At 50.3% G+C, this 26,428-nt stretch overlaps 2 protein-coding genes across 2 annotated transcripts in view; one reads left to right on the top strand and one right to left on the bottom strand.

Moving 5' to 3' along the window:
* Positions 1–16,608, bottom strand: part of taf6 (TAF6 RNA polymerase II, TATA box binding protein (TBP)-associated factor) — a 36,292-nt gene extending 19,684 nt beyond the window's left edge. Inside the window, 10 exon segments of the mRNA XM_052044560.1 lie at positions 1,280–1,462; positions 2,683–2,784; positions 4,159–4,236; positions 4,334–4,476; positions 5,504–5,623; positions 7,344–7,400; positions 9,683–9,836; positions 11,216–11,314; positions 14,450–14,624; positions 16,441–16,608. Of these exon segments, the coding sequence (XP_051900520.1) occupies positions 1,280–1,462; positions 2,683–2,784; positions 4,159–4,236; positions 4,334–4,476; positions 5,504–5,623; positions 7,344–7,400; positions 9,683–9,836; positions 11,216–11,314; positions 14,450–14,605 (1,092 nt within the window). The 5' untranslated portion in view covers positions 14,606–14,624; positions 16,441–16,608.
* A 2,229-nt stretch (positions 16,609–18,837) lies between these two features.
* Positions 18,838–26,428, top strand: part of LOC127586635 (uncharacterized) — a 30,436-nt gene continuing 22,845 nt past the window's right edge. Inside the window, exons 1-3 of the mRNA XM_052044749.1 lie at positions 18,838–18,974; positions 24,473–24,599; positions 25,278–25,374. Of these exons, the coding sequence (XP_051900709.1) occupies positions 18,884–18,974; positions 24,473–24,599; positions 25,278–25,374 (315 nt within the window). The 5' untranslated portion in view covers positions 18,838–18,883. The remainder of the gene's footprint in view (positions 18,975–24,472; positions 24,600–25,277; positions 25,375–26,428) is intronic.

The following is a 26,428-nucleotide window of genomic DNA, read 5'->3' as shown; positions in this document are numbered from 1 at the left end:
CATGACGTCTGCACCCAACACGACGCCAAATTAAACTAAATCTCTTCTGCCTGCACGTGATCCACATCCTTCCATTGATCTCCCGACCTACCTCGCCATGGCTCTTGCACTTTAATTGTCTACCTGCCACTGCACGTTCTCTGTAACTGCAACAACTTATTCCGCATTCTGTTTTCTTTTTAGTACCTCGATGTACTTACGTATGGAATGATCTGTCCAGATGGCATGCAAAACAAAAGCTTTTCACTGTATCTCGGTAAGTGTGACAATAATAAACCAACACCAATATAGGGGAAGGTTGTCCTTGCCCAGCCTGGCCCAAGGGGACTCCAGACCCACCAGTTTCGTTGAGTCCTAACTGCGTAGTTTAAGGGCGACTGGAGATGGAGACTAGGTGCTTGCCCCGCCAGTGACAACCACACACCGAAAGCGAACTGGAAAAGCCTCTGAATGTGGAGCATTACATTCACTTGCCATGTAAGCCATCTCACCTCCCCGGCTGTATCACTAGGAGGCCACCAAACCAAGGGTGAAGTGGCCATCCCAGCACCGTCATATGTAAGCCACAGCCAGTAGCAAATTGAAGGGAAGATACATAGTCCAGCCAATAGGAATGCTGTTCCCCACCGCAAGTATCTCCTTGACCCTCTCGCTTCACACAAGAGCCTTATCACCAAACACTCGAACAAACTTCTACAGAGGTACTGTTGAAAGTATCCTGACTGGTTGTGTCATGGTCTGGGACGGCAGGAACACAAGAAGCTGCAGAGAGTGGTGGACTCAGCCCAATACATCACAGGCACATCCCTCCCCACCATCGGGAGTATCTGCAGGAGGCACTGCCTCAAGAAGGCAGCGTCTATCATCAAAGATCCTCACCATCTGGGCCATGCCGTCATCTCGCAGCTCCCATTGGGCAGGAGGTACAGAAGCCTGAAGTCCCACTAGGTTGAAGAACAGCGACTTCCCTTCAACCATTCGGTTCTTGAACCAACCGGCACAACCCTAATCACTACCTCAGTATAGCAACACTATGACCACTTTGCTTTTATTCTAATTGTGTTCTTTCTTGTAAAAATTGTGTTTATCTTTTTCCTTTTGAATGCTGCTTATCTGATGCTATGTGCCTGTGATGCTGCTGCAAGTAAGTTTTTCATTGCAGCTGTGCACACATGGACTTGTGCAGATGACAATAAACTTGACTTTGACTCTAGCCACCCACGAGGGATGGACACTTCTACTGAAACAAAAGCACAAGGCAATGAGGGGGAGCACTTACCTTAGTGAAGGTTTTGGTGATGCGGGACTGAATGTTGTTGGTGGTGGTGCTGAAGTTCTTGCAGATCTGCGCCATGAGGCGGGCAGCAAAATCCCTCAGCGCCCAGTGGTTGTCCACATCTGGCCGGAGGCACAGCTGCCTGCTCACGATGCACGTCACCACCGCCGGGATCAGCTCGTGCAGCTGGAGGGAGGGAGCGAGTGAATGCGGCAAGAGAGAATGAAAGACCAAACGGTTATTAAAGGGGAATCACACATCCAGTCCTTTCCACTTGGAATTTATCCAGCATAAAAGTCCTGCACTGCCTCTCTCTCCAACCCCTCAACTACATAATCTTCCAGATCATCCCCCACAATCACCTCACCCTCCGTGACTGGACACCTTGCTAAACCCTCCATTCCTCCTTTAAGATGCTCCTACTTTACTTGGACACTGTTGTAATACCTGGTACTGAATCGTTATTGATTATGCGCTATCTGCCTTGTGTTCAAGGATTTTTATATATGCAGGTTATTAATTAGAGCCATAGAGTCAAACAGCACAGAAATGGGCCCTTCAGCCCAACTTGTTCATTCCGACTGTGTTGCCCAGCGAGCTGGTCCCATCTACCTGTGTTTGGCCCATAGCACTCTAAACCTCTCCTAATTCTCCAAGCAAGAAGCAGTTGCTGGAATTTCCAACCTCAAGTGCGGTGGATTTCCCCAAAATCCAGTGGTTTCTGCAAAATCCAAACATGTTGGGAATTAAGCACTCTCCCAAGTTAAGTTCAACTCAACCAAACACGTAATGAATGGGCAGGCTGGCTGTGAGCACTGAACCACTCCTCTCTGTTGTCCATTCTCTCAGCATTATCGCTAATAGAATACTTTGCTCATTTACCTCAATTATGGTACTTGGTTCACCTCAGTCACTGCGTTTCCTACACTGCAACAGTGACTTCAAGGTACTGAAGCATCAGAACTTTCAGTCATAAGAGCTGTACAGCATAGAAATGGGCCCTTCAGCCCACCACATCCATGCTAGTCATTGTACTAGCCCATCTGCCCACATTTGGTGCATAGCCTTCTATGCCTTGGAGGTTCAAGTTCTTGCCTACTTTCTTCTCTCACATCCTTCCCAGGCAGCGTGTTCGATTCCAACCACTCCGTGCGGGGAAAGAAAATCCCTCAGATCCCCTCTAAAATCTCCCATCTCAAACGTCTGCCCTCTTGTTTCAGAAACCTCCACCAAGGGAAAGAGATTCCTACCGCCCACCCTATCTATTCCACCTACTTTTGTACACCTCTATTGGGGCCCCCTCAGCCTCCACCGCTCCAGTGAATGCTTTGGGGCACATTATGGTGAGGGCCTCCACTTAACTGCAAGCACGTACACTGGCGAACGGAGAATAGGGTGACACTCACGTATTTCTCCAGGTAAAGTGTAGGATTGTCCATTAGGGCTTTCACCATCCGCATCAAATAGATCAGGAGGGCCAGGTTATTCTGCACCACGTTCACTCGTACCTGGGGAAATATGGAAAGCACAGAAACTCAGAAAGACTCCAGGCGGCAGAGGAGACCATTAACTAGGAATAAAACATCTCTTTACACAGACTATTGGGACTGGCCCTTTGACCCACCATGTCTGAATGCACAGTCTTTTTCCCAGGGTTGGGGAATCAAGAACAAGACAGTATAGGTTTAGGGCAAGGTGGGAAAGAACTCTAGGTTCCCCATGCATCCTCTCAGCATCAACCCTGTCAATTCCCCTCAGAATCTTGTGGTTTAATAGATCACAAATTTTAATGAGCAAAGAAGCAGGCCATTCAGCCCACCAGCTGTGTGCCTGTATTTATGCTCAGCTCCTTCCATTCACTTCTATAGTTAGTAGAGCTGTTCCCTCACAGCTCCAGAGACCCCCTGGTTCGATCCTGACCTCTGGCGCTCTGTGTGTGCATGTGTGTACATGTGCATGTCTGTGTCTGTCTGCGTGCCCGTACGTCTGCTTGCATGTCTGTCGTTTGCACCTTCTCCATATGCCTGTTTGGGTTTCCCCCAGGTGCTCCGGTTCCCTCCCACATCCCAACGATGTGCGGGGTCGGTGGGTTAATTGGCCACTGTGAATTGCCCCCAGTGTGTGGGTGAATATAACCCTAATCACCCAACCTGTCTTCTAAAGCAGCTCAAAAATTGGATCTTTGTCCTTTAGAGTTTAGAAGAATGAGTGGTAATCTTATTGAAACATGTGATCCTGACGTACGTGTGTGTGTGTGTGTGTGTGTGTGTGTGTGTGTGTGTGTGGTTTGCATGTTCTCCTTATGGCCATGTGAGTTCCCCCAGATGCTCTGGTTTCCTCCCATGTCCCAACAACGTGCAGGGTCCGAGGGTTAATTGGTCCCTAGTGTGTGGGTAGAATGAGGGAGTGTTGAAGGGCGGCGTGAGAGAGAAAATGGGTTACAGGGAAACAGGATGTCTATCTGAGTTAGTCCCATTTGCCTGCGTTTGGCCCATATCCCTCTAGACCCAACGACATGCGGACTGATTGGTTAACTGGCCACAGTAAATTGCCCCCAGTGTGTGGATGAGTGGTGGAATCTGGAGGGAACTGATGGGAATGTGGGGAGAATAAAATGGGATCAGTGTAAATGGGTGATGATGGGTCAGCACAGACTTGTGGGCCGAAGGGCCTGTTTCTAGGCTGTATCTCTCTATGGATTCATCTTGTTTATCCCACAGGAGAGTTCCACCATATACAGGGGGGAGGAATTTTCTCCCAAATTCCCTAGGGGATTTATTGCTACCTTACCCCTAGGCTGAGCTTAGGAGTCAGCCACCATCACCGTCTGCCCGCTTAAAACCTTAAGAGACCATGATCAGGGGCAAAATGAGGAGCCTCACCCCTTCGGAGATGAAGGTGCTGAACCTAGGCAGCATCTGGTACAAGCCAGGGTCCGTGGCTATGCTCTGCAATGCCTCCTGTGGGAGATAATGAAGGAAGCGGTCACCTCTCGAGGAAAAACGACAAACTGATCGTAAAACCCAATGGTTTTCATTTCTAAGCGCAAGATCTTACTGCTCTTTTGGCCTCACAGGACCCGACGCACGCCTCGGTTATCTCCTTGTAATACAGCTGCTGCTCCACTGAGAGCTCGTGTGTGGTCCTTGGCTTCAGTTTCATTACACCACCATCCAGCAGAGATTTCTTCTTGTCTTTACCTGTGGAGGGAAGATCAATTATTGTCCTCAAGGGAGGTATTTTATCCATCCTTACCCATCTGACCTACAGCGACTCCCTGAAAGTGGCTGCGCAGGTTGAAAGGGTGGTAAAGGTGGCGTATGGCATGCTTGCCTTTATTAGTCGAAGCATCGAATTCAAGACCCAGGAACGTATGTTATAGCTTTGTAAGACGTTGGTTAGGCCGCATCTGGAGTATTGCTTTCAACTCTGGTCGCCTCATTGTAGGAAGGATGCGGAGGCTTTGGAGCGGGTGCAGAAGAGGTTCACCAGGATGCTGCCTGGATTAGAGGGCATGAGCTATGAGGAGGGGTTGGACAAACTTGGGTTGTTTTCTCTGGAGCGGCGGGGGCTGAGGGGAGACCTGATAGAAGATGCGCAGACAGCATAGGTAGTCAGAATCTTTTTCCCCATGATAAGGGTATCAAAAACAACGGGCATAGGTTTAAAGTGAGAGGACGGAGTATTAAAGGGGATCTGAGGGGCAAATTTACACAGAGAGTGGTTTATATCTGGAAGGTGCTGCCAGAGGAGATGGTGGAGTCAGATAGTCAGTTTAAGAGGCCTTTAGACCGACACTTAAATAGGCAAGGCAGAGAGGGATACAGTCCTAGTGCAAGTAAATAGAAGTAGTGTAGATGGGCAAAGAGGTCGGCATGGACGCAGTGGACAGAATGGCCTGTTTCTGTGCTCTCTCTCTCTGACTCTGACTGTGAAATTATAATAGGTGTGGGAGAGGGCAGTCGTAACCAACACTGGCCTTGGTGCGGGTGCATCCAGATGAGATCCAAAGTGGTCTGAATCCTGTGTCCGGAGGGGTGGGATGTGCAGATGAACAGAGGGACCAGAGAGAATAAAGCTGCGCTTCTCCAGGATTAACTTCATTTGCTTTGAGTTCATAATTTACAATTTTGCTCCCCTAAAAGTTCACATTCACCCTGGGTTAGGTCTGGTGCACTGAAATAATGGCTGCTCTTTGACCTGGAGCCCAGGCATAGACATCCTGACCTTTGCTGTCGGTGGCCGTGGTCCCTTGACCTTTGCCTTTCGCTTGACCTTCCTCCTCCTGTCCTGGTTTGATGACCTTCAGTGGCTCGGTAGACTCAACCTTCTGCTGCTCTTTAGGGGCTGAGGAGAGGGAGAGAGATTAGAGGGAGGGGAAGAGAGAGCGAGCGAGAGATCGGGGGCAGAGAGAGAGAGAGAGAGAGAGAGAGAGAGAGAGAGAGAGAGAGAGAGAGGGGCAGAGAGAGAGAGAGAGGGGCAGAGAGAGAGAGAGAGGGGCAGAGAGGGGGGAGGGGGAAGAGGGGGAGTGGGGGGAAGCAAAATCAAATATCAGTGAGCAGATTCCATTGTGAAGACCTGTGATATAACCAACAAGGAAACTGAAGCGGAACAGGTCGGCATGCACAAGAGCGGATGTTAGCAGGAGAAGGACCATCGCTTGCAAATTAATTGAGGGACTAAACAACTTGTGCATGAAAGTCCAGGTGCTATAAATCTGAAACAAAAACAGAAAATGCTGGAAATACTCCACAGGTCTGGTAGCAACTGTGGAGAAGGAAGACAGAATTAACATTTCAGGTTGGAGACTCTTCATCAGAATGTCGAGCTTACAAAAACAAAGTTGGCTTTCCGTAGAAGGTGGGGGAGCAGCAAAGGAAATATCTCCAATAGGGTGAGACCAAATGAATTATAACAACAGGTGGGATCAGGCAAGTTCAGTCAGGTGAATGTGTGTGTTGGTGGAAGGGAGCTGGTTGGGCCTCTGTTCATGGAAGAAGCAGAGAGCCCTCAGACCCTCCAGATGAGGGATGGAGGTGTAGAGGGGGAGGGGGTGGAACGGGGAAAGGAAGGATGGAGCCAAGGTAAGAAGAAGTAAATTCCTAATGGTGATGTGAACTCAGTTGGTTTCACCCCATCAGGGACGTTCCCTTTGTTCTACCCATCCACCCCACACCTTCTCTGCGACTGAAACCCAACTTGTTCTCTCCCTTCCCCAGCTCCTGACCCGAAACATTAACTGTTCCTCTCTCCACAGATGCTGCCCGACCTGCTGAGTGTTTTCCTGGCATTTTCTGTTTTTTGATTCAACCCAGGCACATTTAAGATTTAGGGTAAAAACATCACACAGCAAGATTTGGCCATTCAGGTCATCCTGATGGCCAAAAACAGCTACCCAGCCCATTCGTACCTCCCAATCCTGTCTCTTCAAATCCATGCAGAGTTTAATTTGTTTCCTCCCCTTTCCCAATTCTGACCCAAAACGGGAACTGTTTCTCTCTCCGCAGACGCTGCCAGACCTGCTGAGTGTTTCCAGCATGAGGACTTCTGCCTCCATCACACTCGTAAGGCAGTGGGTTTCAGCAGATCTCCAACCCCGAGGGCGAGGGAAAAGCCTTTCACTTTTCCTCTAATCCCATTAGTGATTATTCCCAAGATAGGAGGAGAACCTGCCGATGGTGGCACTTCCATGAGCTTGCTGCCCTCATCCTTCCCAGCTGAAGAGTTTGGGTTTGGGAGGTGCTATTGGAATAGCCGGGGCAAGCGAGTGCGGCATTCTGTAGAAGCTACACGCAGTAGCCACTGTGGTGCTGAACCCCTTCTACTTCCAGAATGCTGGGAACACTCACTCTTCATTCATACAGCCTAACCTGCTGGGCATATCCCACAGCCCCGCTATAGGCAACACAGGGATAATGGGAATTGGGTGATAAAATGGACAAGACACAGGATCTGTCAGGATCTTATTAAAAGGTGAAGCAGCGACCAGACTGCCTGCTCCCATTCCCCTTCTGATACAAGTATTTCCCGAACAAACATGCAACGGTCAGAGATGTAGAAGCCTTACCAGGTGGTGGATTCTCTGGGATGGCAGGCTGCACTCCCTCGATGCTGAGCCAATGGGCTGCAAGGTAAATAGCAAGAGGTTAAGGTCTGGTTGGTGCCCATCTCCCCCTTCCCTCCTGATGCTCTCTGGAGTCCATTGCTCGAGCATGTGGGTATAAATGATTCTTCCCCTTGCAGAATAACCAACAGCAATGCGTGCGGCATGCTTGCCTTCATCGATCAGGGCGTTGAGATTAAAAGTTGGGAACTCACATTGCAGTTACATAAAACTTTGGTCAGGCCACATTTGGAGTATTGTGTGCAGTTCCGGTCACTGCACTAGAGGAGAATGTGGAGGGTTTGGAGAGGGTGGAGAAGAACTTGGACAGGTACGTGGATAGGAAAGGTTGAGAGGGATGTGCACCAAACGCAGGCAAATGGGACTAGCTTAGAGGAGCAACTTGGTTGGCATGGACCAGTCAGGCCAAAGGGCCTGGTTCAATGCTGTATGACTCTGTTACTCTAAGAGATTGACCAGGATGTTGTCTGGAATAGAGAGTATTAGCTATAAGGACAGGTTGGACAAACTTGGATTGTTTTCTCTGGAGCATCAGAGGCTGAGGAAAGTAGTTTATAAAATTATGAGAGGCATAGATAGGGTAGACAGAGTCTTTTTCCCAGGGTAGAAATGTCAAATACCACAGGGAATATCTTCAAGGTGAGAGGGGGTAAGTTTAAAAGAGATGCGCGGGGTAAGGTTGTTTTTCTTTTACACATAGTAGGTGCTTGGAACACGCTGCCAGGGGAAGTGGTGGAAGCAGATAGGATAGTGGCGTTCAAGAGGCATTTAGACAGGCCATGAACAGGCAGGGAATGGAGGGGTATGAATCATGTGCAGGCAGAAGGGATTCAGTTTAGTTTGGCACAGACATGATGGGCTGAAGGGCCCGTTCCTGTGCTGTTCTACGAAACTCCCACTGACGTTGCCGACAAGCCTCCATGGACAATGTGAGGGGGGTACGTTCAGGACAAAGCGAGCCACAGGGCTCTTGCCCAACTCTAGGTGTGGGTGACCTTATGGAGGTTTATAAAGTTATGAAGGGCAAAGATAGGATAGAGAGAGTCTTTTTCCCAGGGCCGGGAATCTAGGTTTACGGTGAGAGGGGAGAAATTTAAAGGAGACCTGAGGAGCAAGTTTTTCCACACAGGGGATGGTGAGTATCTGGAACGAGCTGCCAGAGGAGGTGATGGAGGCAGACAGAGTTACAACATTTAAAGGGTATCTGGAGAGACATTTAGATACGAAAGGCAGAGAGGGATGTGACAGCATCGTCTTGTTTTCTCATCAGAACTGATCATTTCCTGGACTGGTTGGGCGGACTTTGCCTGTCACGGCTGAGTGGTGTTAAGGACTACCGGAAGACTCGTATGCTTGCTGTTGCCGGGAACAGCAGAATGTAACTAGGGACTGTGTTTACTTGTAACCTGTTTGTTCTTGTTACCAAATTGTGCAAAAAAGCAATTTTCTTGAACATACAGATTAGATCAGAGCCATTTTGCAATAAACCAGCAACAAACAACCTGCTGGAGGGACTCGGCAAGTCGAGCGGCAACTGTGGGAGGAAAGGAATTGTCGACGTTTCGGGTGGAAGCCCTGCACCAGGACTGAGAGTGGAGATGGCCCATATGAAAAGGAGGGGAGTGGCGAGACAGGAGTCCGAGCGATTGGTGGACTGAGGAGGGGCGTACGATGACGGGCAGGTAGTGTCAGGTAGGGGAGGTGAGGAGGGGTGGAGTTGGGAGACTGTGGCAGGCTAGAGATGGAGGCAGACAGAGAAAGAGGGGTAAATGGGGAAAAAAAAACAGATGGAGCGATGTGGGAGGAGGGGAGTGTGAAGACAGGAGATGGCTGCTGGAGGGAGATAAGCAGGAACACAAAGGGCTCCCAGTGCTGGACTCTGATAAGTACAGGAGTTGAGAATGGGAACCATTGGGGGAGAGGTGCATGGCAGACGGAACCAGAATCAGATGGGGGGGGGAAGAGGTGGTGGGGTGGTAGGGAGGAGGGGGGTGGGTGGGGGGAGGAGGAGGGGGTGGGTGGGGTAGAAGGGGAAGTGGGGGGGTGGTGGAAGGGGGAACCGAAATAAACCAGCATCTTGCAATGTCATGCCCAACCAGCCTGCAAAGACCCTGAAGCAGTATGTCTACTGCTGACCAGTGTGTGACTGCAATGAGAACATGTGCCTGCCACCCAGTTCCACATCACCGCCGATGACGTTCTGTATACCAGAAGAGGAGAGGAGGCTGACATTGGGCTCGACCCCAGGGAGACAAAGTGGGGAGCTGGTGGCCAACACTTACCTTTGAGGCAGACGTCCAGTGGTACCCGAGGGAGGGGCGTATTGATGATGTCACTGAGGTCCACCTCCTTCTCCTCATAGAAGTGAAGCTCCCGGCCTCCTCCGCTGGCGTAGCGGAAGGGGATGAACTCCTGCGCGTGGAACCCGTACAGCGGCTGGTGGGGGGAAGCAACGGGACAGCGAGCAGGTTACACGCACCCGAGGGATTCCCGCCGCTAACCTGCCACACTTGCCCATCCCTCTGCTTCATCCTCACCAGCAACAACCTGGGCCTGGGACTCAGCTACAGTGGGAGACTGGAAGGGGTAAGGTGGGACATGGGGAAGGGGCAAGGTGGGACATGGGGAAGGGGCAGGTAGAACAAATCCCTAGACTCACATATCACAGACATGGGCCTTTCAGCCCCCCGGACAACTACCATGCACTCATTCCCATTAATCCTAATTTGATTCTCCCCACATTCCCGTCAATAACCCACCCTCGCAGATTCTACCGCTCACCCACTCACTAGGGGAACAATTTACAGTAGCCAATTGACCCACCAACCCCACACGTTTTGGGATGTGGGAGGGAGCCGGAGCACCCAGGGAAAACCCACGTGGTCAGGGGGAACTGTTTTTGTTTAAAGGAAGGACCAGAGACCCAGGTGAGAGAGAGAGAGAGAGAGAGAGAGAGAGAGAGAGCGAGCGAGAGAGCGAGTGTGTGTGTGTGTGTGTGTGTGTGTGTGTGTGTGTGTGTGTGTGTGTGTGTGTGTGTGTGTGTGTGTGAGTAGTTTGCACGTTCTCCGTGACCGTGTGGGTTTCTCCCAGGTGCTCCAGTTCCCTCCCACATCCCAATGCCATGCGGGGTCGGTAGATTAATTGGCCATTGTAAATTGTCCCTTGTGTGCAGGTGAATATAACCGGAATCAACTCAATCTGTCTTCTAAAGCACCTCAAATATCGGATCTATGTTGTTTGGAGTTTAGAAGAATGAGGGGTAATCTTATTGAAACAGGCAATGGCGGCACAGCTGGTATAGCTGCTGCCTCACAGCTCCAGTGACCTGGGTTCGATCCCGACCTCTGGCACATACCACCAGGCTCAAGAACAGCTTCTACCCCACTGTGATAAGACTATTGAACGGTTCCCTTATACAATGAGATGGACTCTGACCTCACCATCTACCCTAACCTTGCACCTTATTGCACTGCACTTTCTCTGTAGCTGTGACACTTTACTCTGTACTGTTATTGTTTTTACCCTGTACTACCTCAATGCACTCTGTACTAACTCAATGTAACTGCACTGTGTGATAAATTGATCTGTACGATCGGTTTGCAAGACAAGTTTTTCACTGTACCTCTGTACAAGTGACAATAGTAAACCAATACCAGATTTCTGAACGGTTCATGAACCCTTTTGAATGTTTGTTTTGTGATTTTATAGCAATTTTACATCTTTGCGCAGCATCGCTGCTGCAAAACAACAAAATTCATCGTCATGTAAGTCAGTGATAATAAACCTGATTCTGAACCCACTGCCCCTGACTACACTGAGGCAGCTCACCTCAACATTTTCAGCTTCAAGGCACAGTCGATGTCCACTGTGGTCAGCTTCTTCCGCTTGCCATGGTGCATGTACTTCAGTGCATCCTGTGAGAGGGGAAGCAAAGTGCATGAGGTTCCTGTTAAAATTATGCCTTTAGGATGGGATGACTTGGGGTCAGCGTTATTTGATGGTGGCTTCCCAAAGCAGCAGCTTCCAGGTAGAACTTCCTCGGTGTGTAGGTGGATATAACCCTAATGAACTCAATCTGTCTTCTAAAGCAGCTAAAACATCAGATCTATATTCCTTGGAGTTTAGAAGAATGAGGGGTAATCTTATTGAAACATGTAATGATGGCACAGCCGCTGCCTCAAAGGTCCAGCAGCCTGGGTTCGATCCCAACCTCCGTCGCTGTGTGTGTGTGGAGTTTGCATGTTCTCCCTGTGACAGCATGCATTACCCCTGGGTACTCCGGTTTCCTCCCACGTCCCAATGGTGTGCTGGGTCCGAGGGTTAAACTGGTCCCTAGTGTGTAGATAGAATCAGGGAGTGTTGAGGGGTACATGAGAGAGAATGGGTTACAGGGAAACAAGATGTCTATCTGAGTTAGTCCCATTTGCCTGCGTTTGGCCCATAGCCCTCCAGACCCAATGACGAGCAGGTTGATTGGTTAACTGGCCACTGTAAATCGCCCCCAGTGTGTGGTGGAGTGGTGGAATCTGGGGAGATATAAAATGGGATCAGTGTAAATGGGTGGTTGATGGGTCAGCGTGGACTCAGTGGGCTGATGGGCCTGTTTTCCGGTTGTAATCTCTGTATGGATTCATAGTTTCCAGTGACCCAGGTTCGATCCTGACCCTCCGGTGCTCTCTGCTTCTTCTAAAACAACCTAAAAAAAAATCAGATCTATATTCTTTTAAAAAAAACATGTAAAAAGTACAAAAAAAAAGCCAGTACAGGGCTTCCTTTATGCTCATAGTGTCGTCCAGTCTATGCGATCATATCGAATCCATACCTTTGTAATGCCTTCAGGTTAATATGCTCCATGCACAAAAAATCATGAGGGGCATAGATGGGGTGAATGCACACAGTCCTTTTTCCCCCCAGGGTTGGGGAATTAAAAACTAGAGGGCATAGGTTTTAAGGTGAGAGGGGAAAGATTTTCACCCAGAGGGTGGTCAGTATATGGAACCGAGCTGCCAGAGGAGCAGGTACAATGACATTTATGCCACTTGGATAGGAAAGGTTCAGAGGGATATGGTCCAAACACAGGCAAACGGGACAAAGTTTAAGATGGGAATGTTGGCCGGCATGGACCAGTTGGGCTGAGGGCCAGGGTCTGTGCTGCATTAGTCTTTGACTCTATGTGAGTCGGCCTTTCGAACCTGCTCCACCATTCAATGTGATCGTGACTGATCCATGTCCTTGTCAAAGTGTCTTTAATGTTGTTAATGTACCTGCCTGAACCACTTCCTCCGGGAGGGGTATCGAAGGACAAGTAGGTGATGGGTAATTACAACATAAACAGCATTTCCTCCCTCGGTCACTAATATAATGCAAGGTAAGAGAACAGTCATTTAAAACTGAGGTGTGTAGGATCTTCTTCTCTGGAATTCTCTGGACGGTTGTGGAGGCTAGATCATTGGGGTTATTTAAAGGTGGGGGGAGATACACTTAAAAGATTGGGGAACTGTTGGCTCAGGGGAATTGGCAGGAAAGAGATGAGGCCTGGGGCACAACACAAGAAGGCACGCCAGCGGCTCTACTTTGTTTAGGAGTTTGAGGAGATTCAGTCTGTCACCAGAGGACTCTTACAAATTTCTATTGATGTTTGGTGAAGAGCATTCATAGCCTGGTATGGAGGCTCCAATGCACAGGATCGCAAGAGGCTACAGAGTGTTGTAGACTCAGCCAGCTCCATCACGGGCATCCATCAAGCATCTGTCTACTAATCCCATTCCCCAGCACTTGGACCATCGCCTCCTATGCCTTAGCGATTCAAGGGCTCATTCATTAGGAGCAGAATTAGGCCATTCGGCCCATCGAGTCTGTTCCGCCATTTAATCATGGCCGATTTTTTTGTCTCAACCCCATCCTCCCGCCTTCTCGCCATAACCCTTAACCACCTCCCCCCCCCCGACAATCCAGAACCTATCGATCTCTGCCTTAAATACACCCAATGACTTGGCCTCCACCGCCCTCTGTGGCAACGGATTCCACAGATTCACTGCCCTCTGGCTGAAGAAATTCCTCCTCGTCTCAGTTCTAAAGAGACGTCCCTTCATTCTGAGGCTGTGCCCTCGGATCCCAGACTCCCCCACTGAGGGAAACATCCTCTCCATGTCTACTCTATCCAGGCCTTTCAGTATCCGGTAGGATTCAGATATGGATACTTCTTAAATGTTGTGAGAGTCTCTGCCTCCACTGACCCCTCAGACAGTGAACGCCAGATTAAATCACCCTCTGGGTGAAAAAAGTTTTCTCCTCGGGTCATTCTTACCCATCACCTTAAATCCATGCCCTCCAGTTTTAGACAATCCTGCTACGAGGAAAAGTTTCCCAGCCTATCTCTACCCCTCTCCGATGGTAGCAGCGAGAAGATGGTATGTCCTGGACCCTTGCAACTTTCTACAGATGTACGGCGGAGAGCATTCTAACTGGTTGCATCACAGCCTGGTGTGGAGACGTACATTAGGCTGCAGAGGGCTGCACACTCAGCCAGCTGCATCACAGGCACAACCCTCCCCACCATCGAGGACATCTTCAAGAGGGTGCCTCAAGAAGGCGGCATCCCTCACCACCATCCGGGACATGCCCTCTTCTTGTCGCACCATCGGGGAGGAGGTACAGGAGCCTGAAGACCCACACAACGATTCAGAAACAGCTTCTTCCCCTCCGTCATCAGATTTCCAAATGGTCCATGAACCACCTTGTTATTCCTTTTTTTTGCACTATTTATTTGTTTTTGTATTTTATGACAATCATATGTCTTTGCACTGTACTGCTGCCGCAAAACAACAAATTTCACATAACTTAAGTCAGTGATAATAAACCTGATTCTGGAGATAGACCATGGTCATATTGAATGGCGGAACAGTCTTGAGGGGCTGAGTGGCCTACTCTTGCGCCTTTTTCTCCCCCTCAGGTGCCTTTCCCTTCACATCTGACCTCAAAACGTTCCTGGGTCCACGTCAAGCTGGGTGTTTGCCATCACCTGGATGGCAATATTCAGGCTGGTTTACCTGTGCCAGCTCCTTGATTCTGTAGCTAACCTCCTCGGTCAAACTTTGGCACGTTTCTTCAGAGAGCTGGGAGATCCCAATGGACTCGGCGATGACTTTCATGGACTCCGTGGGGAGCAGCGTATTGCTGATCTTGAGCTTCTTCTCTTCCGCCATACCAACTTCTGGTCATAGCCTGCAAAACAAACGGGGCAGGGGAAATCAGAAGGTTACAACTCGCTGAGTATTTAAGTAGCTTCTGGTGGCCACACTATCAGAAGACCACAAGATACAGCAGCAGAATTAAAGAGGAATAGGTCTCCTCTACTCGCACTCTCTCTCTACCCCTCCCTCCCCCACTCAACCCCTCCTTCCCTCCCCTCACTCTACCCCCTCCCCTCACTCCACCCCTCCCCTCACTCCACCCCTATCTCCCCTCCCCTCCCTCCCTACCCCTCTCTCCCCTCCACTCCCTCCTTCTACCCCTCTCTCCCCTCCACTCCCTCCCCTCCCCCTACCCCTCCCTCCATCCCTCCTTCACTCTACCCCTCCCTCCCTCTATCCCTCCTTCCCTTCCCTCACACTACCCCTCCCTCCCTCTATCCCTCCTTCCCTTCCCTCACACTACCCCTCCTCCCTCTATCCCTCCTTCCCCCTCACACTACCCCTCCCTCACTCTACCCCTCCCTCCATCCCTCCCTCTCCTCCCTCCATCCCTTCTTCTCCTCCCTCCCCTCCTTCACTCTACCCCTCCCTTACTCTACCCCTCCCTCACTCTACCCCTCCCTCCCCTACTCTACCCCTCCTTTCTTTCTCTGCCTCTATCCCTCCCTCCTCCCCTCCTTTCTATTCCTCCCCTCTCTACCTCCCTATCCTCCTCCTCTCCCTCTTCTGCTTCCTCCCCTCCTCTCCCCTCGCTCTCCCCTCCCTCTCTCCCGCTCTCCCCTCCCTCTCCCCTCCCTCCCTCTCCTCCCTCTCCTCTCCTCCCCTCCCTCTCCCCCCCCTCCCCTCCCCCCCCTCCCCTCCCTCCCCTCCCTCCCCCCTCCCCTCCCTCTCTCCCCTCCCCTCCCTCTCTCCCTCCCTCCTCCCCTCCCTCCCTCCCCCTCCCCTCCCTCCCTCCCCCTCCCCTCCCTCCCCCTCCCCTCCCTCCCCCTCCCCCTCCCCCCTCCCCCCCCTCCCCCCCTCTCTCCCCTCCCCCTCCCCCCCTCTCTCCCCTCCCCTCCCTCCCCTCCCCTCCCTCCCTCCCCTCCCTCCCCCTCTCCCCTCCCTCCCCCTCTCCCCTCCCTCTCTCCCTCCCCTCCCCTCTCCTCCCTCCCTCCCCCTCCCTCTCTCCTCCCTCCCTCCCCCTCCCTCTCTCCTCCCTCCCTTCCCTCCCCTCCCCCCCCTCCCCTCCCTCCCTCCCTCCCCTCCCCCCCCTCCCCTCCCTCCCCCCTCCCTCCCCTCCCCTCCCCCCCCTCCCTCCCTCCCCCCTCCCTCCCCTCCCCTCCCTCCCCCCCCTCCCTCCCCCTCCCTCCCCTCCCTCCCCCTCCCCTCCCTCTTCTCCCCTCCCTCCCCCTCCCCTCCCTCCCCCTCCCCCCCCCCTCCCCCCCCCCCTCCCCCTCCCCCCCTCTCCCCTCCCCCTCCCCCCCTCTCTCCCCTCCCCTCCCTCCCCTCCCCTCCCTCCCCTCCCTCCCCTCCCTCCCCCTCTCCCCTCCCTCCCCCTCTCCCCTCCCTCTCTCCCTCCCCTCCCCTCTCCTCCCTCCCTCCCCCTCCCTCTCTCCTCCCTCCCCTCCCCTCTCCTCCCTCCCTCCCCCTCCCTCTCTCCTCCCTCCCTCCCCCTCCCTCTCTCCTCCCTCCCTCCCCCTCCCTCTCTCCTCCCTCCCTTCCCTCCCCTCCCCCCCCTCCCCTCCCTCCCTCCCCTCCCCCCCCTCCCCTCCCTCCCCTCCCCTCCCTCCCTCCCCTCCCCTCCCCCCTCCCTCCCCTCCCCTCCCCCCTCCCCTCCCTCCCTCTCCTCCCGCCCGTTTGTTTCTCACCGACGCGCCGCCATTTCGCCAGAATCCGCCATCTTGCCTCCTCCCACCGCCCAGGTCCTGCCAGTTGAAAACAAATTAAATCCCCTCTCACCACAGAGCCTTCTCTCCCTGGTTCTTCCCTCCGTGTTTTAAAATACCCTTTTCCAATAACAAAATCTCATTTTGCAAAGTACCCCTCCACAATGGCTGAGTTCCCTCTGACTGGTCATTTTCTTTATTTTTTACTTGGATAAAACTGTCCTCCTATGAGGATCTGAAGCAGCCCACGTGACTGCTTCAGGTCCTACAATCTGAATAGAGAATAAATCTTTCTTTATTTCAGGTCTTTGGACCTCTGCACCTCCCCAATTTATAAAATAAACATTTTCTTCTTCCTATCCACATTTAGTGACTGCTGTCCTCAAATTATCAGTTGAAAAAACCCTCTGCAGCCAAGGACCTGGCGCAGGGGGAGGAGCAGCTAATGAGTCCCTGCCCACGTGACCCCAGGGCGGGGCCAGGGTTTGATTGACACCTCCGAGTCATATCGACGTTCATTCATTAGAATTAAAGCAAACATAATCTCTGTTCTTGTAATGCGAATGCATCACCAGGCGGAATGCAAAGAAGTAGAGGATGTGCTTTGGACAACGGTTAAGGTTGTTAGTTTGAGGGAGGTCCACTTATTGCAATTTCATCATTGAATTAATGCCCAAAGGTTTGCAAAGTAAACGCTCTTTCGAAGAGCTCACTAGCTCCTCTACTTCCTCAGGAGGCTGAGGAAATTCAGCATGTCCCCGTTGACTCTCACCAACTTTTTCAGATGCACCATAGAAAGCATCCTGTCTGGATGCATCACGGCTTGGTATGGCAACTGCTCTGCCAAGACCCCAAAACACATCACCTTGCACATGTCTGGATTAGTGTCCCCATTGACCCTCACTAATGCTAAAGAAATTTTACATGTCCCCTTTGATCCTCACCAATCTTTTAATGATGCACAACAGAAAGCATCCTAACAGAAATGCATCACGGCTTGGGACGGCAACTGCTCTGCCGGGGACCGCAAGAAACTGCAGAGAGTTGTGGACACAGCCCAGCGCATCACGGACACCAGCCTCCCCTCCACTGACTCCGCTTACACTTCCTGCAACCTCAGAAAAGCAGCCAACATAATCAAGGACCCCTCCCACCCTGGTCATTCTCTCTTCTCCCTTCTCCCCTCTTCTCCCCTCTCCCATCAGGCAGACAATACAAAAGCCTGAAAACACGTACCACCAATCTCAAGCACAGCTTCTATCCCGTTGACATCAGGCTCTTGAACGGACCTCTCAAATGCTATAAGATGAATTTGCGATCTCTCAATCTACCTCGTCGTAGCCCTTGCACTTTATTTGTCTGCCTGCACTGCACTTGCCTCTGTAATTGCAACACTATATTCTGCATTCTGTTTTCCCTTTTTTCTACCTTTATTTCCCTTCTTTCTACTTATGTACGGCATGATCTGTCTGGATGGCACACAAAACAAAGCTTTCACTGTATCTCGGTACACGTGAGAATAATAAACCAAAAGCGAATAATAAGACAATGGTCAAATCTCCTGCTGCACTCTCTGTACCTCAGCACTCTGCAACTCTTGATCACCTGTGAATTTAATTGTTCTTTCATTGGCCGCGGTTCTTTCATCTGCTAGTCTTGAGCTTTGAGACTTTCTCCTTAATCTCCATTACTCTCCACTGTCTTTCTTTTTCAATCTTTTTATTAGTTTTCAATTTTTCAGGTGCAACCTATTTAACAGAGCTTTGGCTGGTTCTTTACATCACCTTATATGGTTTCGTTTTGTTTGATAATGCTGCTGTGAAGTCCCTTCGGATTTTTACCTTGAATTCCCAGACCCAGCAATATCCCTGTTCATTTCCCCTGCGTCCTAAATCTTCCTTAGTTACTGGGTTCATTTTATATTGGTCTATCATGCTTTTTATTTCAAAAAAACGACTTTATTTAAACAAAATACAAATACCAAAGGAAAAACAGTGCAAAAATATTTTACATTCACAGTATCATTTGCTGAATACATTCAGTAGGGTTAGTACTTTTTTATAATGTAGGACCATTGGTCGATCAGTGGATAATAACCTTTCTTCTTTATGTTAACTATCTCCATTCATTCTTGTTGAATTTACACTTTTAAAAGTAATCCCAGATTTAATTCGAACTTTTAGCCAATAGGGACCCAGGTGACATTGACGTCACGGAGGGCGGGGCTAGGCTTCAACCACGTGGGATGCAAGCACGCTGCCACGTTATTGGACCAACCTGCCAATGACGTCTGACTCTAGACTCCGCCCTTTGCAGGGACGTGGCTGCTGGCGTGGCGCGTCGCGTCGCGCAGGGCGGGATGACGCAGGCACGCAGGCGGCGACGTGGGGCCGCTGGCCGGGATCGGGACGCCGGGGCGCCGGAGATGCTGCGGCCGCTCCTCCTGCTCCTGGTGCCGCTGCTGGGCGCGGGGAGCGCCGCCGAGGACGACGAGAGGCTGCCGACCAAGTGCGAGGGTGAGGGGGGGAGTGTGGGGGTTGGGGGGGGGGGATCGGTGCTGATGGTCGGTTACCCCTAGCAACGGGGGGCATCCAAGATGGCGCGTTCGTCATGGCAACCGGTTGTCAAGGTGATGGGTGCTCCATCCAATAGGGATCCAAGGTGGTGGGTTCCCCATCCAATAGGGATCCAAGGTGGTGGGTTCCCCATCCAATAGGGATCCAAGGTGGTGGGTTCCCCATCCAATAGGGATCCAAGGTGGTGGGTTCCCCATCCAATGGGGATCCAAGGTGGTGGGTTCCCCATCCAATGGGATCCAAGGTGGTGGGTTCCCCATCCAATATGGATCCAAGGTGATGGGTGCTCCATCCAATAGGGATCCAAGGTGGTGGGTTCCCCATCCATCGGGGATCCAAGGTGGTGGGTTCCCCACCCAACGGGGATCCAAGGTGGTGGGTTCCCCATCCAATATGGATCCAAGGTGATGGGTGATCCATCCAATAGGGATCCAAGGTGGTGGGTTCCCCATCCAATATGGATCCAAGGTGATGGGTGCTCCATCCAATAGGGATCCAAGGTGGTGGGTTCCCCATCCAATGGGGATCCAAGGTGGTGGGTTCCCCATCCAACGGGGATCCAAGGTGGTGGGTTCCCCATCCATCGGGGATCCAAGGTGGTGGGTTCCCCATCCATCAGGGATCCAAGGTGGTGGGTGCTCTATGCAACTCGTCCAAGGTGATGGGGTACCAAAGTAACCAAAGGTGGTGGGTAGCCCAAGCAAAAGGGTGTTGAGGGAGGTGGGCTTCCATTCCAGCAGGGCGTCCAAGGTGGTGGGTGCTCCAAGCAGGATATCCAATGTCACTATCGCGTGCTACGGGGCATCCCAGGTGGTGGGGACCCTGTGCAATGGGGCGTTCAGGGTGGCGGGGACCCCATCCAATGGGGCGTCCGAGGTGGTGGGGACCCAGGCAAGGGCATTGAGGGAGATTGTTGCCCATTCAATAGGGCTCCAAGGTGATGGTTCTCCATGTAACAGGACATCCAAGATGATGGGTACCAAAGTGTGCAAGGTAACCCATGCAGGGCATCCAAGGTGGTGAGTGCTACAAGCAGGATATCCATTGTTGTCAGTATCCCATGCAACAGGGTGGCCAAGGTGCTGGGGACACCAAGCAGCAGGGCATCAAGATGGTGGCTAACCTCAGCAACATGGCATTGAGGTGTTGGGTTCCCCAAGCAGCAGAGTATCCAAGTTAGTGATCTACCCATAACAAAAAGCCGTCCAAGATGGTGGCTATCCCAAGCAACAGCATTCACCTTGAGGTGGAGCAACCCATTTTGACTGGCCAATTAGGAAGGGATTAGTGGACATGTTGATGGTGCTGAATGAAATAGGTAAAGGGATGAGGTTTATAACTGAAAATGTCCTTGTCCTCAAATGATAGACTGTTGCCTTCCCCAGAGGCTGCCTGAGCTATTTTACTTTTAGATTTCCAGTACTTTGCTTTTGGGATTTGCAATGTTACATATATTTTGTGTACCATCCCCACCCATATAAACATATGAATTTGGAGCAGGAGTTTGCCATACAGCTTCTTGAACCTGTTCTACAATTCAACAAGAAAAGAGTTGAACTGATTGTAACCCCAACTCTATTACTTATCTACTCTACCTCTGCCTTGCAAAGATTCAAAGACTGCTTCTGCTGCTCCTTAGAAAAGAGAGTTTCAAAGTCTCGCAACCGTCTGAGACAAATATTTTCAACTCAGAAAAACAAACTGCTGGAGGAACTCAATGAGTCCATTGGGGGGGGGCGAAGCGGGGGGAAGGAATTGTCGAATTATACCAGGACTTACACCTGCTCCTAATGTTCTTATCAGTGTTGGGGCTGTGTGGTCAAGCTCAAGATGAAGGGTCACAAACCCTCTGTCAACTCTGTGTATGGCAGGCTAGCATTTTTGATTGTACATCTCAACAAGTTGAAATCTCTTCATAGAATCAGGAAACTTTACAACCATTTGGCCACCATGGGCAGAATTAAGACCTTAGATTAATCCCACTTTCCAGATCGTCATCTGTGGTCCTACAGGTTACAGTTAGAACATAGAATGTAGAGCAGACCCCTCAGCCCACAGTGTCTGTGCTGAACACGATGCTGAATTAAACTAAATCTCTTGTGCCTATTCATGCTCCATATCTTTCTGTTCCCTGCATATTCATGTGTCTATCCAAAAGCCTCTTAAACGCCATTATCGTAGCTGCTTTCACCTCTAGCCCTGGCAGCCTGTTCCAGGCACCTACCACTCTCTGTGTAAAAAAAATAAAAATCTCCTTTAAGCTTTCCCCCTCTCGGCTTAAATGCATGTCCTCTAGTACTTGACATTTCTACCTTGGGGGTGGCGGGGGGAAGGATCGTGACTGTCTATGCCTCTCATAATTCTATCAGGTCTCCCCTCAGCCTCCACTCCAGAGAAAACAACCCAAATTTGTCCAACCTCTTCTTGTAGCTCATGCTCTCTAATCCAGGCAGCATCCTAGTAAACCTCTTCTGCAACCGTCTCCAAAGCCTCCACATCCTTCCTGTAATGGGGTGACCAGGATTGCACACAATACTCCAAATGCAACCTAACCAAAGTTTTTATAGCTGCAACGTGACTTCCTTACTCTTGTACTCAGTACTCCGACCAATGAAGGCAAGCATGCCATATGCCTTCTACTGAGTGGCCACTTTCAGGGAGCGATGGACTTGGACCCCAAGATCCCTCTGTACATCAATGCTGTTAAGGGTGCTGCCATTAACTGTACACACTTGACCTCCCAGCTGCAACACCTCACATTTGCTCGGATTAAACTCCATTCTTCATGGTCATTCAGATACTTGGTATTGGTATTGGTTTATTATTGTCACTTGTACCGAGGTATAGTGAAAAACTTGTCTTGCAAACCGATCATACAGGTCAATTCATTACACAGTACAGTTACATTGAGTTAGTACAGAGTGCAGATGTAGTACAGGTGAAAACAGTAACGGTACAGAGTAAAGTGTCACAGCTACAGAGAAAGTGCAGTGCAATAAGGTGCAAGGTCACAACAAGGTAAATCATGAGGTCAGAGTCCATTCATTGTATAAGGGAACCGTTCAATAGACATCACAGTGGGGTAGAAGCTGTCCTTAAGTCTGGTGGTACATGCCCTCAGGCTCCTGTATCTTCTACCTGATGGAAGAGGAGAGAAGAGAGAATGTCCCGGGTGGGTGGGGTCTTTGATTATGCTGGCTGCTTCACCAGGACAGCGAGAGGTAAAGACAGAGTCCATGGAGGGGAGGCTGGTGTCCGTGATGCGCTGGGCTGTGTCCACAACTTCTTGAGGTCCTGGGCAGAGCATTTGCCGTACCAAGCCGTGATACATCCACATAGGATGCTTTCTATGGTGCATCGGTAAAAGTTGGTGAGAGTCTTAAAAGTAGTGAGTTTCTGCCTCCACTCCTCCCCCGCCCCAGCCCCTACCCCTTTCAGGCAGCGAGCTCCAGGCCCCCACCTCCTTTTGAGAGAAATATTTTCTTCACAACCCTCTTCTAATGTTTCTACCAATTCAATCTGTCAAAAAAAAGCCAGGAACACCCAGTAGGTCAGGCTGCATCAGTGGGGAGAGAAACAGTCAACGTATCAGGTCAACGACGTTTCGTCAGAACTGACAGAGTGAGGAAACAAGTGTATAACTCACAGGGAGAGGGAGGGATGGATGGAACAGAGGGGATGTCGCTGATGGGTTGCAGGCCAATGCTGTGAAAGTAAGAATTACTTTAAAAAAACACCTGGTAGTTGAAGACTGAAAACGAAACAAATGGGAACAGAAAGGTGAAGCCACATCTGTGGAGAGTGGGGAAGAAGGAATGGTTACCTGAACTTGGAATCGTAGAGTTGTACTGCATGGAAACAGGCCCTTCAGCCCTCCACTTCCATGCTAACCCTTTTCCCCATCTACACTAATCCCATTTGCCTGCATTAGGGCCATATACTTCCAGTGTATTTAAATGTCTGTCTAAATGTCAACAAAACCAAAGAGCTGGTCATTGACTTCAGGAAAGGGGGTGGTGTACATGTACCTGTCTACATCAACAGTGCTGAGGTCAAAAGGGTTGAGAGCTTCAAGTTCCTGGGAGTGAACATCACCAACAGTCTGTCCTGGTCAAATCACATAGATGCCACGGCCAAGAAAGCTCACCAGCGCCTCTACTTCCTCAGGAGGCTAAAGAAATTTGGTTTGTCCCCTTTGACTCTCACCAACTTTTATCGATGCACCATAGAAAGCATCCCATCTGGATGTATCACGGCTTGGTTCAGCAACTGCTCTGCCCAGGACCAAAAGAAACTGCAGAGAGTTGTGGACATAGCCCAGCGCGTCACGGAAACCAACCTCCTTGGACTCTGCCTTTACCTCTTGCTGCCTTGGTGAAGCAGCCAACATAATCAAAGACCCCACCCACCCGGGTCATTCTCTCTTCTCTCCTCTTCCATCAGGTAGAAGGTACAGGAGCCTGAGGGCACATACCATAAGACTGTTGAATGGTTCCCTTATACAATGAGATGGACTCTGACCTCATGATCTACCTTGTTGTGACCTTATTGCACTGCACTTTCTCTGTAGCTGTGACACTTTACTCTGTACTGCTATTGTTTTACCTGTACTACATGAATGCACTCTGTACTAACCCAATGTAACTGCACTGTGTAATGAATTGACCTGTACTGTCGGTATATAAGACAAGTTTTTCACTGTATCTTGGTACAAGTGACAATAATAAACCAATATCAATACCAAATGCCTCTTAAACATAGGGATTGTGTCTGATTCCACCACTTCCACACAGAGGAGGCAGTGGAATCAGACGCACTTCCTATGTTTGAGGCATTTAGACATACTTAAATACACATGTGTAATAAAAAAACTTGCCTCTCTGATCCTCTTTAAAACTCCTTCCTCTAAGCTTAAACCTAAGGCCTTTTGTTTTTGATACCCCTACCATGGGACAAAGATTCTGATTACCTAGCTGTCTTTGCCTCTTATTATCTCATATACCTCTATCAGGTCACCTCTCAGCCTCCTTCGCTTCAGGGAAAACAAGCCCAGCCTCTCCGATCTCTCCCCATAACTAGAGCCCTCTAATCCAGGCAACGTCCTGGTGAATCTTGCCTGTACTCTTCCCAACGCAATCAACTTGTTAAATTCAGTATACAAGTCCCGAGGGCAACATGTTGGTAGAAAACGAGGTAGTGTTCCTGAAGCTCAGTTGGGTGTTGTTGGGATAATGAAGAAAGCCAAAGACAGAAAGATCACAGAGTGGGAGTGGGATGGAGCATTGAGGTGACTGGGAGCTCAGGACAGAGTGCAGGTGTTCTGCAAAGCTTTTGGTTCCTCCAGAGCAGAGGAGCCCACGCGGCGCACTAAATTGAACTAAATCTTAAGCACATTGTAGACCTTTCCCTGACTCCCATTGTCTTCCCTCTGTATGAAGTATGCAAGTTCCTGACGGTGGAGCTGCAGACCGCACTGGACAAGACCAGACGATCCAAGGAAGTGCTGGAGCTTGGGGAGGTGCTGGACAGTGGGAAGAGGAAGAGGAAGATCAAGTACAACACCTCGTGAGTGCAAAAACAAGCCCTCCCTCCAGATGCTTTGCTTTTAGTTGTTGTTCTGGGTTACTCTTTCAACTTCAGGCCAAAAGTTTCCACTATATTGTAGAGAGAGTAAGAAATGACCCAATGCAGCATCAAGGCATGAAACAGTGCCTTCTACATGGGGCTCTTACTATCAGCAGGACCCCAGAGGTGTGCGGAACACCTGGCTGGCAGTGGTCATGTTTTCTTGTCTCCTGTTTACCTATGGAATGAAACCAGTTCCCCCGAGCTTCCGCATAACACAAGGCATCTGGTATCTGGCTGCTGCACTACTGTTACGGGCTTGTATCTCTTTCCTATTTACTGCTTCCTAATGCACGGCCAACAACTGACCAAGAGTGAGTTCTCAGAGACACTCTTACTGTTATGCTCTTGCTCTATCTCCAATCTCTCTCTATCTCTCTCTCCCCTAATCTCTCTCCCCTAATCCCTCTCTCTCTGCCTCCCTCCCTCTCTCTCTGCCTCCCTCTACCTCTCCCTCTCCCTCTCTCCCCCCTAATCTCTTTCTCTCCTGATCTCTTTCTCTCCCAATCTCACGTTCGTTCTTTCTCCTCTAATCTCTCTCTCTCTCTCCCCAGTCTTGTGCGCGTTCTCTGTCTCTCTCCCCCTAACCTCTCTCTTTCTCTCTCACCCCCCCAACAGGGAAACACGGCTGGCAGAAGCAATGGACAATATCTGCGAGAGGATCCTGCAGTACAACGTGCACGCGGAGAGGCCCGGCAGTTTAAGATATGCAAAGGTAGAGGCGAGAGTGCATGTGTTTTCATGCCATAGCAGGGACACAAGGCGTCAGTGTGTTTAACAGGCCATGTGCCTTTAAATTGGTAAAGGTTAATGGTTTACTAGGGAATTGCAGAAGGGTTGTTAAAGGAGGTGGTGTTGGAGACCAGCTCCCCTAACACATAGCAGCAGTGGAACAACACAACTTACTCAGTAGAGTTTGTCTGCACATCCACTCCTGACCTGATGCTGCCTGCCATTTCCACCCAAGTAGAGAGCCCTCACCTTGGCTGCTACTCTGGCAGCAGATTCTGGCCCAGCAGCCTTAAACCCATTGGCCGTGGTTAAAACGGGGGACACAGGACAAAGATGCCAAGGGTCTTGTCATGACTACAGTGTGGACATCCAGTGACGTTGCACTGTCTTAAATACGTCTGCTTAACCCCCACAATTTGGAGTAACTGGTAACCATCAAATATTCCGAACCACATACAATGTTTTCCACAGTTGTTTTTTATTTCTTAAAAAAAATGGAAAAACAATTTCACAGTACCTAATATCTCTCAGGTTAAAATCATAATGATATGATGCTGGGATGGAAATTACAGTAACTGGTCTGATAGTTAAATTAAGTCCAAAATTTGATCTAACAAAGGAAAACGTCAACTGATGTAATGCATAATTGTGCATATGTTCACTGGTGTAACTGTGTGTGTGTGTGTGTGTGTGTGTGTGTGTGTGTGTGTGTGTGTGTGTGTGTGTGTGTGTGTGTGTGTGTGTGTGTGTGAGAGTGAGATAGAGCCATACAGCACGGATACAGGCCCTTTGGCCCAACCAGTCCATGCCGACCACGGTGCCCACCCAGCTAGTCCCAATTTCCAGCGTTCGGCCCATATCCCTCCAAGTCCTGCCCCTCCATGTACCTATCCAAGTGCTTCTTAAATGATCCTGTTGTACCTGCCTCACCCACTTCCTCTGGCAGCTCGTTCCAAATACTCACCACCCTCTGCGCAAAAAAGTTGCCCCTCAATTTGCCTGTGTTTGTGTATGTGCATTCGTATTTATACTACGGC

Source organism: Pristis pectinata, chromosome 37 (genome assembly GCF_009764475.1).
Source record: "Pristis pectinata isolate sPriPec2 chromosome 37, sPriPec2.1.pri, whole genome shotgun sequence".
Taxonomy (NCBI): domain Eukaryota; kingdom Metazoa; phylum Chordata; class Chondrichthyes; order Rhinopristiformes; family Pristidae; genus Pristis; species Pristis pectinata.
The sequence above is the reverse complement of the archived record's forward strand: the minus strand, read 5'-3'. Positions and strand labels throughout refer to the sequence as shown.